This window comes from Balaenoptera borealis (genome assembly GCF_965194805.1).
Source record: "Balaenoptera borealis genome assembly, chromosome: 13".
NCBI lineage: Eukaryota > Metazoa > Chordata > Mammalia > Artiodactyla > Balaenopteridae > Balaenoptera > Balaenoptera borealis.
The window spans coordinates 92,363,700-92,385,425 of record NC_138870.1 but is presented as its reverse complement, the minus strand read 5'-3'; the positions used below and the strand labels follow the sequence as shown (position 1 = coordinate 92,385,425).

General features: G+C 40.0%; 1 protein-coding gene across 5 annotated transcripts in view; it reads left to right on the top strand.

Annotated features, from left to right (window-relative positions):
• Nucleotides 1–21,726, top strand: part of LARGE1 (LARGE xylosyl- and glucuronyltransferase 1) — a 596,040-nt gene that overhangs the window by 332,752 nt on the left and 241,562 nt on the right. For all 5 annotated transcript variants that reach the window (XM_082348930.1, XM_082348932.1, XM_082348931.1 and 2 more), the window contains exon 6: nt 19,339–19,510. In XM_082348930.1, the coding sequence (XP_082205056.1) occupies nt 19,339–19,510 (172 nt within the window). The remainder of the gene's footprint in view (nt 1–19,338; nt 19,511–21,726) is intronic.

Sequence of the window (21,726 nt, the reverse complement as noted above, 5' to 3'; positions counted from 1 at the left end):
TTCCATGGGGGCGTCAAAAGGCCCTGGGCTTCAGAAAAGTGATTTTCCTGAAGGTCGGGAGAGGTGAGTTTCAACCCTACCATTTACTAGCTGTGCAACTTGGAACAATGATGTTTCGAAGTTTTAGTTTCCTGTATGTAAAATGGAGATATGAATTCCTTCCTTGCTTAATTCACGGAATGTTTTCAAGAATCAAATGAAATAAAAGATGTGAAGCTGCACTGTAAACTAGCAAATGCCCTGCATCCATGATTATTATTACTGTCATCATTCGTATTATCATTTTTGAAAGATGGACATCTTTAGAAACTGACCTGTTAAATATCCTTTTATATACTCAACTCCCTTGGCTAAAAACTTACCTAACTAGGATATTTTCATTGGATTTAACCACTCAGCCGGGCTGAATTCAAGAACCCCAGTGGGTTTTAAATCTGCTCACTACTGGCTAAATAATATGTTTGAAGAGAAAATAGCAAGCGGTGATCAACATCTTATTCACAGGCATAATAGCATTGCTGAAACTCCCCTTTCTCATCCCCTATTGTTATTAATATGGTGTTATTACTTAACGTACATTGTGTCCCAGAGTGTGCTTGTTGCCTTTACATTATATATACATAATACATACACCGTACCCTCCAAAACCAGCCATTATGAAGAAGCGAGGGGAGATCACGGGTGGTGGCAGCTGTGGTAAGGCACTAGCGTTCCGAGCTCCCTCACTGTGATCAGACCTTTATTCTGCTTGTCTAGTAATGAAATATTCCTTATTCTAGATTCAGAATTAACTAGCAGCTCGCGAGTGCAGATTCTGTCAGGCACTCTGCTAGCTGCTTCCACACACATCATCCCATTTTCAGCCTCCCGGAACGAACGTTAAGTGGCTTTGTCTCCATTTTTCAGACGCCGAATCTGCGAGAGCAGGGGATGGACCAGACTCCAACTTGGATTTTCCAACTCTGAGTCCAATGCTCATTTCATTATTCCAGGTTGTTTCCAGATCAAGAATGCTTAAGTATTCCCACACCAGGGAATTAAAAACAAAAAACATCTATCGATAGGGACTTGATGGTATCTGTGCAAGTTACAGAGCTGGGCCGTTAATCTGGGTGTTGATGATCCCAGCCAGGAGTTAGCATTGATGGGTTGGTTCATTTCCCCAGTTGTTGGGTACCTCAGGCTTGATTGCACAAAGGAATTGCTTGGTAGCTTTTGTAATGCAAAACAATACCCGAAAAACAGTGCCAGCCTCTCCCCTTAATTGTATATTAGCATCACACCTGTGCGATCTTTATCAATCCAAAACAAGCAGCAATGCCAGGCCCCACCACTAGATATCCCAAATTAGTTTTTCTGGGCAGGCCTGGGAGTGGGCCCAGGTGATTCTAATCTGGACCCCTGCTCCAGTCGGTCTTCATCAGCGTTCTGGAGAAGGACACCCAGACTCCAGTTGACCTTTGTTCTGGGCCCTTGATAGATAGCATGCTCATGTAAAAAAGGCCAAGCATCAGAGGCTGAGATTTTTCTCTGGCACCCTCTTGAGGTGCTAAGGATTAACAGATATACACTACTATATATAAAATAGATAAACAACAAGGACCTACTGTATAGCACGGGGAACTCTATTCAACATTTTGTAATAACCATAAGGGAAAAGAATCTGAAAAAGAATATATATGTATGTGTAACTGAATCACTGTGCTGTACACCTGAAACTAACACAACATTGTAAATCAACTATACTTCAATTAAAAAAACAGAATCCATTCTAATGGTCTTTCTGGATCTAGACTTATTTTTCAAGCTTCTCTTTCTGCTTTTTTTTATTTGGGTGTTATTAACAGTTTTCTTAGTAGAATGTTACTGGCCACTTGCCATCCTGCAGATGTTGGAGAAACATTTGTGCTGAGAAGGTTGGTGACTCCTCATATGAGTTGCATTGACTGTCACTCTGTTGCAGTGTTCATTTGTGCTGCAAATATGAGCTCGATATAGGAGTCACCTTCCCCTTTGCTGATTTTACTTCCCATTTCCAGGTGCAATTAGGGCTCCATCCCAAGCTTCCTAGTAAGACTTTATCTGTAGCTTTCACTGCCTAATGATCATTTGAATATCTTATTTTTCTTTTGAATATCTTATTTGAGTCAGTTTCCAAAATGATTAAGATTTTTGGAACGAGGCAAATCAGATTTTCAGTTCCAGCTCCTGTAATTCTTTAAGATTGTGTGACTTCCTTGGTGTCTACTTTATTAGGGATATTGTGTGACTTAAAAGATAATATTTGTAAATTGCTTATAGTGTCTACTACAAAGTGAGTAATCAACAAATGTGGTATTATTGTCGTTATCATAAATATAATAATATTCTTTTCCTTTTAACTGTGATCTCCTAGGAAATAAGAACGTTCCACATTTATTATTTTTTTCCTTAACATCTAGTACAGAGTTTGCACACACAAGGAATGTTTAGATAAATGAGTCTTTTTCAGAATTAGGTGATTTTTTTTTTTTTGAAGGGGGATTTAAAGCATTAGGAATTCCTTTGATCAGTAGCCAAATCCCGAAGTGGAAGTAAAGGCTTAAATAGAATTATCTTGTAGCATGCACCATTGTCTATAGTACTTTCTAAGGGTGACATTCTTTTCCCTTCTGCATTCTCACGTATGATCAGTTCTAAATCTAGACAAGTTAGGCAGCTATATCCTCAACACCTGGTTTCCTTGACAACCCTTCATATAAATAGTAAGGGCCTGTTATGGGGGGGGTGAATGCCAATATAACTACAGTCTTAAGTCATCTTGAAACAAGGCTTTCAAGGTCAAGGCTAAAATATTTGAAATTATAATAAAACCTTTAGTTAATATTTCCTAGATGCATTACAAGAATTGAGTAAAGGCATCATCTTTTCAGGGGTGACCAGTGAAGAGGCTCATTTTTGGCTGTGAGCTGAGAGAAATTCTGATTGGCATTGACAAGGTTTACTTTTGGATCTTTTTGCTACACCAGGAGAGTTTTGCCTTCCATGTTTCATTAAAAGAAAATAACTTTTAACCCAACCAGAAATTAATTAAGTGGCACCTCTGGTTCATCCTCCTTAACCCTCCTTCCCTGCTTGTCGTTGGCCCTCCCCTGCGTTTTGAGTAAAGTTGACCTGTAGGGTGGATCCCTGGAGCTGGTAACAGAGAGTGTCACCGGCAAAGGCTTCACCTCCAAAGGATTATAGAGCCCTCTGAAAGCAAAAAGCCCCTCATTAATGCAGAGCAGCATGGGGCTGCGTTAATTGCAGCCTCTGAGGCTGTCCTTTAGATGGTTCCCTGTGAAGGAGGTGGTGAGAGTGGAGGAGGAGGAATGGGGGGTAAGAGGGTGAGAATGGGTAAAGTGTCCTCAAATCTCCAGGTGAACTTGAGAACAGATCACGGTCATGTTTTATGATTAAACTGCCTTCTGATTAAATTCAGGAAGGCAGGAAGAACTGCTATACTCAGCAGATGCAAATGTCTGGACTCAGGTTTGGGGTTATTTATCTATTTTTGCACACTTCTTGTGTGTTTTGTGGCTTATTTGGTGTCATATAATCCTATAGAGTGAAGTTTTTCAACCTTTTGAAAAATTTATTATTACCCACCCCCAGGAGCCTTTTTAGATATTTTTAAATTGTACTCCCCCCATTACATTTTAATAACAAATCACAGTAATATCCAAGATTTTTTGTTTTCCCCCCAAGAAGCAATTTTTGCTTTTGTTGCAAGAAGCAACAATTTTGCATTTTTTAAGAATGAATGCTGACAGGGCAGACAGCAGAAACAAGAAGAACTACAATCCTGCAGCCTGTGGAACAAAAACCACATTCACACAAAGATAGACAAGATGAAAAGGCAGAGAGCTATGTACCAGATGAAGGAACAAGAGAAAACCCCAGAAAAACAACTAAATGAAGTGGAGATAGGCAACCTTCCAGAAAAAGAATTCAGAATAATGATAGTGAAGATGATCCAGGACCTCGGAAAAAGAATGGAGGCAAAGATCGAGAAGATGCAAGAAATGATTAACAAAGACCTAGAAGAATTAAAGAACAAACAGAGATGACCAATACAATAACTGAAATGAAAACTACACTAGAAGGAATCAATAGCAGAATAACTGAGGCAGAAGAACGGATAAGTGACCTGGAAGACAGAATGGTGGAATTCACTGCCACGGAACAGAATAAAAAAAAAGAATGAAAAGAAATGAAAACAGCCTAAGAGACCTCTGGGACAACATTAAATGCAACAACATTCGCATTATAGGGGTCCCAGAAGGAGAAGAGAGAGAGAAAGAACCCGAGAAAATATTTGAAGAGATCATAGTTGAAAACTTCCCTAACATGGGAAAGGAAATAGCCACCCAAGTCCAGGAAGCTCAGAGAATCCCATACAGCATAAACCCAGGAAGAAACACGCCAAGACACATAGTAATCAAATTGCCAAAAATTAAAGACAAAGAAAAATTATTGAAAGCAGCAAGGGAAAAACGACAAATAACATACAAGGGAACTCCCATAAGGTTAACAGCTGATTTCTCAGCAGAAACTCTACAAGCTACAAAGCAGTGGCATGATATACTTAAAGTGATGAAAGGGAAGAACCTACAACCAAGATTACTCTAACTGGCAAGGATCTCATTCAGATTCAATGGAGAAATCAAAAGCTTTACAGACAAGCAAAAGCTAAGAGAATTCAGCACCACCAAACCAGCTTTACAACAAATGCTAAAGGAAGTTCTCTAAGTGGGAAACACAAGAGAAGAAAAGAACCTACAAAAACAAACCCAAAACAATTAAGAAAATGGTCATAGGAACATACATATCGATAATTACCTTAAACATAAATGGATTAAATGATCCAACCAAAAGACACAAGCTCGCTGAATGAATACAAAAAAAAAGACCCTTATATATGCTGTCTACAAGAGACCCACTTCAGACCCAGGGACACATACAGACTGAAAGTGAGGCGATGGAAAAAAGATATTCCATGCAAATGGAAATCAAAAGAAAGCTGGAGTAGCAATACTCATAGCAGATAAAACAGATTTTAAAATAAAGAATGTTACAAGAGACAAGGAAGGGCACTACATAATGATCAAGGGATCAATCCAAGAAGAAGATATAACAATTATAAATGTATATGCAGCCAACATAGGAGCACCTCAATACATAAGGCAACTGCTAACAGCTATAAAAGAGGAAATCGACAGTAACACAGTAATGGTGGGGAACTTCAGCACCTCACTTACACCAATGGACAGATCATCCAAACAGAAAATTAATAAGGAAACAGAAGCTTTAAATGACACAGTAGACCAGATAGATTTACTTGATATTTATGGGACATTCCATCCAAAAACAGCAGATTACACTTTCTTCTCAAGTGCGCACAGAACATTCTCCAGGATAGATCACATCTCGGGTCACAAATCAAGCCTCAGTAAATTTAAGAATATTGAAATCATATCAAGCATCTTTTCTGACCACAACGCTATGAGATTAGAAATCAGTTACAGGGAAAATAACGTAAAAAACACGAACACATGGAAACTAAACAATACGTTACTAAATAACCAGGAGATCACTGAAGAAATCAAAGAGGAAATCAAAAAACACCTAGAGACAAATGACAATGAAAACATGATGATCCAAAACCTATGGGATGCAGCAAAAGCAGTTCTAAGGGGGAAGTTTACAGCTATACAAGCCTACCTCAAGAAACAAGAAAAATCTCAAGTAAACAATCTAACCTTATACCTAAAGGAACTAGAGAAAGAAGAACAAACAAAACCCAAAGTTAGCAGAAGGAAAGAAATCATAAAGCTCAGAGCAGAAATAAATGAAATAGAAACAAAGATATCAGTAGCAAAGATCAATAAAACTAAAAGCTGGTTCTTTGAGAAGATAAACAAAATTGATAAACCATTAGCCAGGCTCATCAAGAAAAGGAGAGGACTCAAATCAATAAAATTAGAAATGAAAAAGGAGAACTTTCAACAGACACCGTAGAAATACAAAGCATCCTAAGAGACTACTACAAGCAACTCTATGCCAATAAAATGGACAACCTGGGAGAAATGGACAAATTCTTAGGAAGGTATAACCTTCCAAGAGTAAACCAGGAAGAAATAGAAAATGTGAACAGACCAATCACAAGTAATGAAATTGAAACTGTGATTAAAAATCTTCCAACAAACAAAAGTCCAGGACCAGATGGCTTCACAGGTGAATTCTGTCAAACATTTAGAGAAGAGCTAACACCCATCCTTCTCAAACTCTTCCAAAAAATTGCAGAGGAAGGAACACTCCCAAACTCATTCTATGAGGCCACCATCACACTGATACCAAAACCAGACAAAGATACTACAAAAAAAGGAAATTACAGACCAATATCACTGGTGAATATAGATGCAAAAATCCTCAACAAATTACTAGCAAACAGAATCCAACAACACATTAAAAGGATCATACACAATGATCAAGTGGGATTTATCCCAGGGATGCAAGGATTCTTCAATATACGCAAATCAATCAATGTGATACACCATATTAACAAATTGAAGAAGAAAAACCATATGATCATCTCAGTAGATGCAGAAAAAGCTTTTGACAAATTTCAACACCCATTTATGTTAAAAACTCTCCAGAAAGTGGGCATAGAGGGAACCTACCTCAACATAATAAAGGCCATATATGACAAACCCACAACAAACATCATTCTCAATGGTGAAAAACTGAAAGCATTTCCTGTAAGATCAGGAACAAGACAAGGATGTCCACTCCCACTACTATTATTCAACATAGTTTTGGAAGTCCTAGCCACAGCAGTCAGAGAAGAAAAAGAAATAAAAGGAATACAGATTGGAAAAGAAGAAGTAAAACTGTCACTGTTTGCAGATGACATGATACTATACATAGAGATTCCTAAAGATGCCACCAGAGAACTACTAGAGCTAATCAATGAATTTGGTAAAGTTGCAGGAAACAAAATTAATGCACAGAAATCTCTTGTATTCCTATACACTAATGATGAAAAATCTGAAAGAGAAATTAAGGAAACACTCCCATTTACCATTACAACAAAGAGAATAAAATACCTAGGAAAAAACCTACCTAGGGAGACAAAAGACCTGTATGCAGAAAACTATAAGACACTGACAAAAGCAATTAAAGATGATACCAACAGATGGAAAGATACACCATGTTCTTGGATTGGGAAAATCAATATTGTGAAAATGAGTATACTACCCAAAGCAATCTACAGATTCAATGCAATCCCTATAAAATTACCAATGGCATTTTTTATGGAACTAGAACAAATCATCTTAAAATTTGTATGGAGACACAAAACAGCCCGAATAGCCAAAGCAGTCTTGAGGGAAAAAAACGGAGCTGGAGGAATCAGACTCCCTGACTTCAGACTGTACTCCAAAGCTACAGTAATCAAGACAATATGGTACTGGCACAAAAACAGAAACATAGATCAATGGAACAAGATAGAAAGCCCAGAGATTAACCCACACACCTATGGTCAACTAATCTATGACAAAGGAGGCAAGGATATACAATGGAGAAAAGACAGTCTTTTCAATAAATGGTGCTGGGAAAACTGGACAGCTCCATGTAAAAGAATGAAATTAGAACACTCCCTAACACCATACACAAAAATAAACTCGAAATGGATTAGAAACCTAAATGTAAGACTGGACACTATAAAACTCTTAGAGGAAAACATAGGAAGAACACTTTTTGACATAAATCACAGCAAGATGTTTTTTGATCCACCTCCTAGAGTAATGGAAATAAAAACAAAAATAAACAAATGGGGCCTAATGAAACTTCAAAGCTTTTGCACAGCAAAGGAGACCATAAACAAGACGAAAAGACAGCCCTCACAATGGGAGAAAATATTTGCAAACGAATCAATGGACAAATGATTAATCTCCAAAATATATAAACAGCTCGTGCAGCTCAACATTAAAAAAACAAAGAACCGAATTCAGAAATGGGCAGGAGACCTAAATAGACATTTCTCCAAAGAAGACATACAGATGGCCAAGAAGCACATGAAAAGCTGCTCCGTATCACTAATTATTAGAGAAATACAAATCAAAACTACAATGAGGTATCACCTCACACCAGTTAGAATGGATATCATCAGAAAATCTACAAATAACAAATGCTGGAGAGGGTGTGGAGAAAAGGGAACCCTCTTGCACTGTTGGTGGGAATGTAAATTGATACAGCCACTATGGAGAACAGTATGGATGTTCCTTAAAAAAGTAAAAATAGAATTACCATATGATCCAGCAATCCCACTACTGGGCATATACCCAGAGAAAACCATAATTCAAAAAGACATATGCCCCGCAATGTTCACTGCAGCAGTATTTACAATAGCCAGGTCATGGAAGCAACCTAAATGCCCATCGACAGACGAATGAATAAATAAGATGTGGTACGTATATACGATAGAATATTACTCAGCCATAAAAGTGAACAAAATTGGGTCATTTGTAGAGACGTGGATGGATCTAGAGACTGTCATACAGGGTGAAGTAAGTCAGAAAGAGAAAAACAAATATCGTATATTAACGCATATATGTGGAACCTAGAAAAGTGGTACAGATGAACCTGTTTGCAGGGCAGAAACTGAGACACAGATGTAGAGAACAAACGTTTGGACACCAAGGGGGGAAAGCAGCGGGGGGTGGTGATGGTGCTGTGATAAATTGGCCGATTGGGATTGACATGTATACACTGATGTGTGTAAAATGGATGACTAATAAGAACCTGCTGTATAAAAAAATAAATAAAATTATATTAAAAAAAAAGAATCAATATAAAATGGTGGTAATGTATAAATAGATAAACAGAACAACAATGAAAGGAAACATAAATGGTATCTTGAACTTCCTTTCAGAATCTTAAAAGGCACCTCCAAAAATAGGTATTTTATTTATTTATTTTTTTTTAACATCTTTATTGGAGTATAATTGCATTACAATGGTGTGTTAATTTCTGCTTTATAACAAAGTGAATCAGTTATACATATACATATGCTCCCATATCTCTTCCCTCTTGTATCTCCCTCCCTCCCACCCTCCCTATCCCACCCCTCTCGGTGGTCACAAAGCACCGAGCTGATCTCCCTGTGCTATGCGGCTGCTTCCCACTAGCTATCTATTTTACATTTAGTAGTGTATATATGTCCATGCCACTCTCTCACCCTGTCACATCTTACCCCTCCCCCTCCCCATATCCTCAAGTCCATTCTCTAGTAGGTCTGTGTCTTTATTCCCGTCTTGCCACTTAGGTTCTTCATGACCTTTTTTTTTTTTCCTTAGATTCCATATATATGTTAGCATACTGTATTTGTTTTTCTCTTTCTGACTTACTTCACTCTGTATGACAGACTCTAACTCCATCCACCTCACTACAGATACCTCCATTTCGTTTCCTTTTATGGCTGAGTAATATTCCATTGTATATATGTGCCACATCTTCTTTATCCATTCATCTGATGATGGACACTTAGGTTGCTTCCATGTCCTGGCTATTGTAAATAGAGCTGCAATGAACATTTTGGTACATGACTCTTTTTGAATTATGGTTTTCTCAGGGTCTATGCCCAGTAGTTGGATTGCTGGGTTGTATGGTAGTTCTATTTTTAGTTTTTTAAGGAACCTCCATACTGTTCTCCATAGTGGCTGTATCAATTTACATTCCCGCCAACAGTGCAAGAGTGTTCCCTTTTCTCCACACCCTCTCCAGCATTTATTGTTTCTACATTTTTTGATGATGGCCATTCTGACCAGTGTGAGATGATATCTCATTGTAGTTTTGATTTGCATTTTTCTAATGATTAATGATGTTGAGCATTCTTTCATGTGTTTGTTGGCAATCTGTATATCTTCTTTGGAGAAATGTCTTTTTAGGTCTTCTGCCCTTTTTTGAATTGGGTTGTTCGGTTTTTTGTTATTAAGCTGCATGAGCTGCTTGTAAATCTTGGAGATTAATCCTTTGTCAGTTGCTTCATTTACAAATATTTTCTCCCATTCTGAGGGTTGTCTTTTGGTCTTGTTTATGGTTTCCTTTGCTGTGCAAAAGCTTTTAAGTTTCATTACGTCCCATTTGTTTATTTTTGTTTTTATTTCCATTTCTCTAGGCGCTGGGTCAAAAAGGATCTTGCTGTCATTTATGTCATAGAATGTTCTGTCTGTGTTTTCCTCTAAGAGTTTGATAGTGTCTGGCCTTACATTTAGGTCTTTAATCCATTTTGAGTTTATTTTTCTGTATGGTGTTATGGAGTGTTCTAATTTTATACTTTTTTTTTTAAATAAATTTATTTCTTTTTTTATTTTTGGGTGTGTTGGGTCTTTGTTTCTGTGCGAGGGCTTTCTCCACTTCCGGCGAGCGGGGGCCACTCTTCATCGTGGTGTGCGGGCCTCTCACTGTCGCGGCCTCTCTTGTTGCGGAGCACGGGCTCCAGACGTGCAGGCTCAGTAGTCGTGGCTCATGGGCCCAGTTGCTCCGCGGCATGTGGGATCTTCCCAGACCAGGGCTCGAACCCATGTCCCCTGCATTGGCAGGCGGACTCTCAACCACTGCGCCACCAGGGAAGCCCCTAATTTTATACTTTTACATGTACCTGTCCAGTTTTCCCATCACCACTTATTGAAGAGGCTGTCTTTTCTCCACTGTATATGCTTGCCTCCTTTATCAAAGATAAGGTGACCATATGTGTGTGGGTTTATCTCTGGGCTTTCTATCCTGTTCCATTGATCTATATTTCTGTTTTGTGCCAGTACCAAACTGTCTTGATTACTGTAGCTTTGTAATATAGTCTGAAGTCAGGGAGCCTGATTCCTCCAGCTCCATTTTTCGTTCTCAGGATTGCTTTGGCTATTTAGGGACTTTTGTGTTTCCATACAAATTGTGAAATTTTTTGTTCTGATTCTGTGAAAAATGCCAGTGGTAGTTTGACAGGGATTACATTGAATCTGTAGATTGCTTTGGGTAGTAGAGTCATTTTCACAATGTTGATTCTTCCAATCCAAGAACATGGTATATGTCTCCATCTATTTGTATCATCTTTAATTTCTTTCATGAGTGTCTTATAATTTTCTGCATACAGGTCTTTTGTCTCCTTAGGTAGGTTTATTCCTAGGTATTTTATTCTTTTTGTTGCAATGGTAAATGGAAGTGTTTTCTTAATTTCACTTTCAGATTTTTCATCATTAGTGTATAGGAATGCATGAGATATCTGTGCGTTAATTTTGTATCCTGCTACTTACCGAATTCATTGATTAGCTCTAGTAGTTTTCTAGTAGCATCTTTAGGATTCTCTATGTATAGTATCATGTCATCTGCAAACAGTGACAGCTTTACTTCTTCTTTTCCGATTTGGATTCCTTTTATTTCTTTTTCTTCTCTGATTGCTGTGGCTAACACTTCCAAAACTATGTTGAATAATAGTGGTGAGAGTGGGCAACCTTGTCTTGTTCCTGATCTTAGTGGAAGTGGTTTCAGTTTTTCACCTTTGAGGACAATGTTGGCTGTGTGTTTGTCATATATGGCCTTTATTATGTTGAAGAAAGTTCCCTCTATGCCTATTTTCTGCACGGCTTTTATCATAAATCGGTGTTGAATTTTGTCGAAAGCTTTCTCTGCATCTATTGAGATGATTATATGGTTTTTCTCCTTCAATTTGTTAATATGGTGTATCACATTGATTGATTTGCGTATATTGAAGAATCCTTGCATTCCTGGAATAAACCCCACTTGATCATGGTGTCTGATTCTTTTAATGTGCTGTTGGATTCTGTTTGCTAGTATTTTGTTGAGGATTTTTGCATCTATGTTCATCAGTGATATTGGCCTGTAGTTTTCTTTCTTTGTGACATCTTTGTCTGGCAAAAATAAGTATTTTATACCTAAATCCTTAGTTTATGTCATGTTTAATGTCCATTAAAGCTCAAAAATTGAATATCAAAAAAGAAAAAAAAGAATGAATGCTAAAAAGTAGTTTATGGTAAGAGGAGAAGAGTGGTTTTTTTTCTTTGCATTTACTAGAAAAATGATTGTCTCCATTCTTAGCAGATGCTGAGTGTGTGTGTGTGTGTGTGTGTGTATTTCTGACTTTTAGCTGGGTCCGCTTTATTCCTGGGTTCATTCTCCATCACATTCTTGCCCCTTGGCTCCTCATGATGTCGATTTGTACATGCACGCACATACACACAGTTGAAGATTGAAGATAAAGAGGTTATGATATAAACCAATAAAACACCATACCATCTGACTTAGAACTAGAACAGTATCACCAAAGATATCTGGATGTCTTCGCATTCCATTACCCTACCTCCTCCAGCCCCCATCAAGGTAAACTACTAATGGGAATGCTGTAATAATGCTTTTTGAAATTGTTTTTCTCTCTCCCCAAATTGTACTGTATTCCCCTCCAAGCATTCATCTGGTGTTTGAATGAATGAATGAAGCAGTTCCACCAGTGTATTCCCCTCACAAGGAATGGTTCTCAGTAAGCATTGCTTGTTTACATGTATTGTTTTGGTTTTTCAAAACTATTCATTGAGTGCCTCTGTGTGTCAGACAGTGTGCTAAGTAGACATACATAAATACATACCACACACTGTAATAAGAAGTATTGCAGCTTCTAAAAATATTAAGTCCAGGCTACGCAGGAGCTAATGCAATTTTCTCCTCAGTGCATTGAAAAATCTATTAGTTAAGAAGGCAGCAATATTTCAGGAAATTAAACCACTGTAACAGTCCAGTTCACAAATCAGAACTCCCAGTGCTTTGAAATGCTCCATTTCATAACGTAAAGTACTCAGAGAGGTTCAGACAATCCATAAATGCTCCAGGGACCAATCCCCCCAGGCTTCACAGAGCTGAATAGAGGATGCTTCTTGACAGGCATGAGAGAGGAAGGGATTTTGTGGACACTGATATGAGGAGGAACATGTTTATAGATTCGTGATCACATTCCTCTTGATTCACTGTGCCTTTGTCATCATTCTCGAATTAATTATGCTTGTGGAAGATGGCTGCTCAGTAGATTTCTGAATAATGAGCATTTCAGGTGAAAGCCAGATAACTCACTTTGGGCTGGGGTTTTATTTTCTAAATAAATGTTCATTGATGCCTACTAGGATTGCTGTTACCTGTAAAGACCGACTTAGGGCTCTTACAAGGTTTTCCTCCAAGACTCCATTGTGGGAAGATGTGAAATGTGTAACTTAGCTCTCCTGTTGGTACTGGTTACTCAGAATTTCACAGGAGCTGACCTAGAGCTGCTTTTACCGAAATGGGATTTCTGAGTTTAGAAAGTACAACAGTCAGGAAACCTTCATGCCATGAAGCATAGGGTCATCTAAAGAATGACGATCTTCCACCAACACTTTCTTTTGTTAGTCTTTGAGAAAGATCCTCTCTCCCTATACATCCAACCCTGTCAAGTTCAGGTGGGACTCTTAAGTTTAGGGTTATTATATATCTTGTTTCTGAACAATAAGCTGGTTGATGATCCAATATAAATGATCAGCCAACAGGCCTTGAGAAATACAGTGCCTACTGTATCTCCTAAATTACTGTTTCTTAGGGTGTAGTCCACTGCTATATCTAAAATGGATAACCAACAAGGACCTACTATATAGCAAAGGAAAATCTGCTCAATGTTATGTAACAACCTAAATGGGAAAATGTATAACTGAACCACTTTGCTGTACACCTGAAACTATCACAGCATTGTTAATCAACTATACTCCTGTATAAAATAAAAAGTTAAAAAAAAAAAAAAAGGAATTCCATGGACATCTGGTTAACAATACAGATTTCTGGGCCCTACCCCAGACCTGATGAATCATCACCTCTGGCTATGACCCTGGGAATCTGCATTTTCTGTAGGTGTCCTCCAAGGTTTTGATGCCCATCAAACTTTCTCTTCCATGGGTTGCTAGAGTATATTCCAAAAACACAATTGAGATTATGTGTCTTTGCTAATGAAAACCTTTTTGTTGCTTCCCACTGACCTTAGGATATTGGCCAGAGTTCTTTATAGATAGTCTCCATATACTGTACTTCATACAGTATTCTCTAATGTCTCACCCTTTCCTCCTTCCCCACAGCCTTTCCCATCACTTCCAGCTTCAAGCTTTATCTGGACATACCAGATTGTAGTTATTTTACACACACACACACACACACACACACACACACACACATACATACATATACACACACGACTGTTTATTTATATCTCTGTGCCTTCACTGATACTAATACCTCTCCCATCCTGCGTTTCTCCCAATATTTGAAAAACTCAATTTTCACCTGATTTGTCAAGATCAAATGTAAGGCTCATCTTTTCCAGACATCTCTGATTATTCTCCCTCCCTTCCAACCACCCCACCTTGACTGTCCTTCTTCTAGATCACTGCTGTACATATACCTGGAGGTATCATAGTCCGGTTCTTACCATCGTAATATCACAGATGTGGTAGCCAGTTTCCAAGATAGCCCTCGATAATCCCATCCCCTGGTACTCACACTCTTGTCTAGTCCCTTCCCAGTTGCCCAGGGCTGACCTGTATAATCAGTAAGACGTGGCAGAAATGACACTTGGCCTTCTGAGGCCAAGTCATAAAAGACATCCTAGCTTCTTTATTGTTTTCTCTTGGATCACTCATGCTGGGAGAAGCTAGCTGCCATGTTGTAAAGGCGCCCAGACAGCCCTATGGGGTGGTCCACGTGGCAAAGAACTGAGGCTTCCTGCTAACAGCCGGCATCACCTCCCAGGCATGGAGGAGTGAGCCTTCTTGAAGCAGATCCCAAGCATTTAGATGTCTGTAGGCTCAACCGACGTCCTTACTACAACCTCATGAGGAATCCTGAGCCAGAGCCACCCAGCAGATACGCTCCCAAATTGCTAACACAGAAACTGTGCGAGGTAATAAGTATCGCTGTTTTAAGCTGCTATGTCTTGAGGTAACTTGTTATGCAGTAAAGGATAATGAATATACACTAGACCATAGACTTCTCAAGCACCAGCCATGTTTTATTCATTGTGGATGCTGGTCCCTAGCCCCTCCTCGGTACCTGACCCATATTAAGTGTTCTGTAAATGCTGATTTAAATGATTCCAACTGAGCTAAACTGGAGCATATTTTTTGCTGGCAAGGGTAAATACAAATGCAGATGACTTTATCTAGTAGGTAAGAATCTCATCTTTTCTGTCGCTCTAAATAGAATTGGTAACAATATTAACAATTAAAAATAATAGCCAGTACCTATATACAGCATCAGAATTCTCAAAAGCCTATAGAGTATGTTCTGTGAGGATGCCCATTTTACAGACGAGAAAACAAAGGTACATTGAGGTTTAGTTACTTGCCCAAAGTGACCCAGCCAGTGAGTGATGGAGCCAGGATTCAAACCCAGGCAGTCAGACTCTGGAGTGCATGCTGTTAACCAATTGAAAAGGTAATATTGAGCGCTTATGATATAGCAAACACTGAACCAGGCCTCTTAGGTCTCTTGCCTCATTTAATGCTTTTGCAAAACTCATGGGATCTGTATTTATGTTCTCTATTTCATGGATGAGGAGTTTGAGGATTAGAGAGATGAGCCTACCAGTGGGAATCTGGCCATTCAGACTCCCAAGCTTATGCTCAGTTCATGACCCCGCGTGGCACTCTCCGGAGTCCCCACCCCATCCGAGCTCCTCACCCTCCATTTCTCAACAGTTATGTTCTGAACATACAGGTTGGTTGCCAAGACGACCACTCAGAAACGACATGAAAGGCAAATGACTTTTCAGACATTCTGCGGCTAGGATGGTTTTTCCTTTTTAATTTTAAAAAATGGGTCCCGGTGATTTGTAATCCATAGGAAAATGTTGGTAGGGATAAGAAATGTATTGTGAGTAATAAATATTTCCAGAATAATGAGGAAAGCTTCCAGATTACAAATAGAGCAACTCCGTAGGAAGGGAGCAGGATATGCTACTATTATCCCTATTTTTCAGATGAGGAAATTAAGGCCCAGAGAGACTTCGAAGCCAGGAGTATCCAACTCCAAAGTCTTTGTACCTACTTGCCTTGAAAAACTGCTTCTTGACGGACATAGATTTGGCTGGGTTGAGGCAGGGGCTTGGCTATGGCCCTACAGTAACTAATCCAGGAGCGGAGAGCACGTCTGAATAGGCCCGGGGCTGTGGGAAGGGTGAAGAAGAAAGAAACACTGGCATCATTTCAGAGTAGAATATCTAGGGCTGGGGGACTGAAATATGAGATAAGAGGAAGGACTCAGTCCTCATCCCCCAAATTTCAGGTACTGAGATAATAATATCTGACCTTTAGACTAGTTGGAAGGGATGAAAATAAGGTAGCACATAGAAAGCTCTTCCCACAATGCCTGACACCCAGTAAACACTCAGCAAATGCTAGATAGTATTTTCTGTTGTGATCATTATGGGAGCATCCCAATGCCTCCTTAAAAACAATGCCTTTAAGAAGAAATAGGGATCATTTCCTGACAAAACCAGCCTCTTTCCCTGCTTTCCCTTGTTTATCAAAGGTCAGAAACCAGCCTCACCCCTGAGATATCACTTTCCTTCACGCCCTGGGTTTTAAGCACGCACCTTTGGGGATGTGTCTTCTGTCAGCCCTTTACCTCCATCCTCATGTCACTGTTCTGGTCAGATTTCCTGAGTAACTTTTCTTTGGACCACCCAGCATCGCATGAACCCTAGAATCACTTGCAGCACTTCACAGAAACTCCCCTTGGGGTCCATGCCCCCAAGGACGTGGCCACTTTGGGAAGGTGAATTTCCCCTTGACAGCATCCACCACCCCCTACTTTACACAGCAACCCTTAAAACCTGGGATTGCTTTTGTTCCTTTATGTAAGTGCATTAGGTGGTATTCTTGAGCACAGTTGGATTTTTTTGCTAATTAAATGTCAGAACATGCTGCTTAGAATTATTAACAGCCATTGCAAGGATAATAATCTTTCCATTAACATAAACCTAACTTTCATTCTTATTATTGTTTTAATTACATGAACCCTTTCGCGTGCTGAGTGATGAAGAACACTCTAGGATATTGCTTGGCTAGGCGGTGGTGTTTCTACAGGGTTCTCTGGGGTCAGTCTGCATGATGCCCTCCAGGTTTCTGCACCTTGCCTCTGAGGATGGACTTCTCCCCGTTGACCCCAAGACTTCATGTCCCTGGTTGGACTGAAGTTTATTGTAGGGTGGAAGTGAGATCAGTAGCAGTGTGGATTGCTACTGAGAGTGCCCCGAAAGGTTATATGGGTGACCACTCTCACCCCTTTTTTTTTTCCTCCTAAAACCAAGGATGTGCAGTCCAATTTGGAGATCCACCAGAGGGGGCTTCACGTTTCCCAGTAGATCCCAGTTTGTGATTTACTAATCTTTTATATAGAAATATAGGAAAAAGAGATGGGTGATTTATTTTCCCTGTCAAAACTATCTCTATTCCCTACTTCCCCTTTACTGTCAAAGGTACCATAACTTATCACGCTCCAAATCCTGAATCATCTGAGCCTGGGTAGTGCTGACACACATTCACTAGGGGAAGGGAAGTGGGCTTTATGGATACTGGATGCTTTGTAATCCTCCCAGCAATACTGTGATGTGAGTGTCTTAAGCTCCCATTTTGCAGATGAGAAAACTGAGGCTCATGGAGGTTAAATGACTTGCCTGAGGTCACACAGCTTATTGGAAGTGGAACTGATGCTAAAGCCCAGGCTATGGGGCTCAACAAGCTGTGCCTCTTCCAGTGTACTGTGCTGACCTGGACCCTAGCAATTACAGATACCTCTTCTCCTAGTTGAGGAAAATGCCAAAGGTAGCATTTGAACCCAGGCCTGGCTAACTCTGCAGTCATGCACGTGATCAGACATTTTTTGAGAAATGACTACGTTGTTACCATAATACAAAGGACATTGTCCCTGCCTCAAGGAGTTCCAGTCCAGAGCAGGAGGGAGACATGGAAAATGAGACACAGCACGATGGCTTGCTGTGCTGGAAGAAGGGAAACAGCTTGCTTTGGGAACCCTCGCCCAGCCTGGGGCAGCGGGGAGGGGCGGCTGGAGGGTACCTTCTAAGTTGGAACTCGGAGGAAGAGCAGGATTTGAACAGAGGCAGAGCGTGTTCCATGCTGCTTCTAAGAGAAGGAGCCATTTATGACAAATGCATCTGCTTCTCACCACACGTTCTTTCCCCCTATAGATTCCTTAGTTTTCTTTCTGGGATTTTCTTTCTGAATACAAACTCATTCAAATGCTTCCTTTACCTCTAATTGAACACTCTAACTTAATTGATTATGTATTAAGTCGGGGACTTGGGGTGACATTCAGGCCTGGGCTCATGTTGAGATTAATTTATTCTTGTAGTCCTACTGTTCTGTAATGCATCTGAGTGCCTTGCGTGTGTGTAAAAAATAAAGTCAGGAGTTGGAGCCATCTAATTAGACGGCTTAACCCAACGTGCTTGTGTTCGGTCTCCACCAAGCTCTCCTGCTTTGATGGTAACCAAAATAGATGAATAAGTTAATCAAAGGTCTGATTAAATAGCACGGCTCTGCAGCATGGGCCGATGATTGCCAAGCTTCAGTTCAGGCAGATTCTCAGGGGAGAGAGGAAAATGAGCTGAGTTCCCAAGGCCAAGGCTTACATGAAAAAGAGTTATATAAAACCCACTGGAGGGCATTACTCGAAGTCCTCAGACCTCAGATCTTAAGATGATGACCAGCTCCATTACAGCTTTAACAAAATAGATAAGTGTAACAGTACCATTGAATAGTCATTTTTAATGACACAGAAATGGAATATGACTTAAAGAAATATATCTACCCAGGAACGATTAGGTACTGGTTGCAAAAAATATATACAGTATGATTCAATTTTTGAAACCTTTGTTTCTTGTTTTGTGCATATTCTTATTTCCTCCAATGAGCCTATATAATTTCTATAATAACAAAGATCTTATTTTAAAAAATCTGAACATAGTGTTTGCATGTGATAGTTATTTCATAAACAGTACTTTCTTTCTCCCTTGATTCAGATACATTTTATTCCAAAAGAACTTCATATGCCATGAAGTTACATGAACAGATCTTTAAGAAAATATTCATTCATTTACTCAACAAATTTTTATTCGATGCTTTTTATGTACCAGGCACTACTTATAATGGTTATACAAAAAAATTAATGCAGTGATTTGTTTTCCTTTCTCCTGCTCCCTCTCTTCACTGCCCTGTCTAGTCTGAAGTTTCCTGGATCCCCAACAAACATTACTCTGGGATTTACGGTCTCATGAAGCTTGTCCTCACCAAGACTCTTCCTGCCAACCTGGAGAGGGTCATCGTCCTTGACACAGACATCACCTTTGCCACCGATATTGCAGAGCTCTGGGCTGTGTTCCACAAGTTCAAAGGTAATGGTAGCTCATTTTTTTTTCTGGTATCTTTGAAGGTGTCAGCATGTCAAGGATAGTGATTTTTTTTTTCCCAACGTGAGGTCAATTCTTAATGAGGTCCTTCTGATGAAACAGACAAGGAATTATAAATAGAATTGAGCATCAGTTTTAGTACTGCCATTTGAAACATGTTAAACTGGAATTTGCTTGTGTTTCTTTAATAATTGAAGAGGTAAGATCTGTGTTCGTAGGAAGAACCCAGTTGAGGGTTGCTGAATTGCTTGGTAAGAGACAAATATCAAATGTGTGTATTTTGTATGCAGATAATTGAGTTGACTTCCTGGTGTGGAGACATGCATTTATCAGTTTTCTCTTTTTATCAAATGATACTTTGATTGCTGAGAAAGCCTGTGAGGTGGTGGATGGGCATTGATTATAGAGTGTTTGCAAATGTTCTTATGGCTTCCATTAATGTTGTGGTTTATCGTTTTAAAGAAGTATATAAGTTTAGCTTTTTAAGACGTTCCTTCTAATCTAGTTAGTTTCTGTAGCTCTTGTCACTGCCCCAAGGTATGTGCGAGTATGAGGTGGGAAATTGTGAACCCGATGGGTGTACGTAACTTTGGTGTGGATGCATGAGAGAAGTGACAAGTTAGCACAAACCTTGGACTATTATTTAATACCCCTCTTCCAGGGGTCTTCCTTAAAACTGCATAATTTTTAAATTTTATATTCTCAGTATTAGACAAATACCATGAGAGATAAATATGGCAGTGAGATTTTTTTTCTTCTGGCTTCTGCACTCTGGCTTCTGTGTTTAAAATCCCTCCTGCCTCTTTTCTATAGCTCCTTATCCTATGAAGGTGAAATACTGCTTAGTGATTTTAAATCACAGCATTTTCATGAATCAGGGGATATTCCAGTTGGTTTCTGTTTCCGTTCACGGACAGAAGAGTAAATTCCTCACCCACTCCCATCTCTGCCTGCTTCCTTCTGGGGGCCTCCCAGCTCTGGGGTAATTGAAAAAAGTCCTCAGCACACCATGGGGGGAAGCACTCTGACCCTTGGACTCTTTTCCTTGTCAGGATCAAAACTTTCCTTACTCGTGTCAATAATGGCACTAGTTTTACTAGTCATTTAGCAAAGCTGTTGAAATGGAGTGTGTCTCAGCTTTCCGATCTCTTCTTCATAGAATGTTTGGATCTGTCTTTTTATTTCACAAGTCAAGGAACAGAAGCTTGGTAGGATGCAAGGTTCCATCCGGAGCTGAGACCAGAATGCCTGTGTGTGTTGGCTTCCCTGTGCATCTCTTTTCAAGTCCCCCTATCAGGTCTGCTGGTTTTTTCTGATTACATTGAACTCACTGGGGACAGTTTTTCTATAGTTATGTGGTTGAGTTGGCCAAAAAGTTCTTTTGGGATTTTTCCGTAAGATGTTATGGAAAAACCCAAACGAACTTTTTGGCCAACCCCATATTTTATTCCTGTTTTCATGCTGATGTTCAGTATTCAGTGATGTATTTATTCAACAGGCGCTTATTGCCTCCCCACTGGGCGTCACTGGCTGTAAGGAGTGGGCTCTGGCTGTAAGATGAGCAGTGAAGGGGAGTGAGAGTTACCACCTCTCCTGAAGGGGCTAAAGCTGGGACAGTATCACAGCAGAGGTGATGATCGTGTCTGTCCTGCCGGATAAGAGTAGTGGTTGTGCGCGGTGGTGATGATCGTGTCTGTCCTGCCGGATAAGAGTAGTGGTTGTGCGCGGTGGATGCCCACATTCCCCTCTGGAATAAAGGGCTTCTTCCTCCAGCTGCTGGGAGCGTCGCCTGCAGATGGGCTCAGCTCTCAGCCCCCTTTCGGGATGACCTTAGGCGAAGAGAGTCACCTCGCCTGGGGCCGTGCCCCCTTCCTGGGGCGCCCCGCATCATGGACCGACTGATGCACGTGGGATCTTGCAGAATCCCCTGTAGCCTTCCCTAGAGTCCACCTGGCAGCTCCATTTCTCCCTCTGCCCAGCCCTGCTGGTGTTCCTTCCCTTTCATAGGTGCTGTTCCAAGAGCTCTCCCTAAGTTAACCTCCTGCGTGCTCACTCCCATCCTGGAGTCTGCTTCCCAAGAAACTCACTCTGAAATATTCATTCAGAACTGCAAGTCTCCCCTGGATAAGTGTAACTCAACAAAATCCCTGGAACAGGTGGCCACTAATTGTAGCCTTGTAACTAGGAAATCACATTTATTC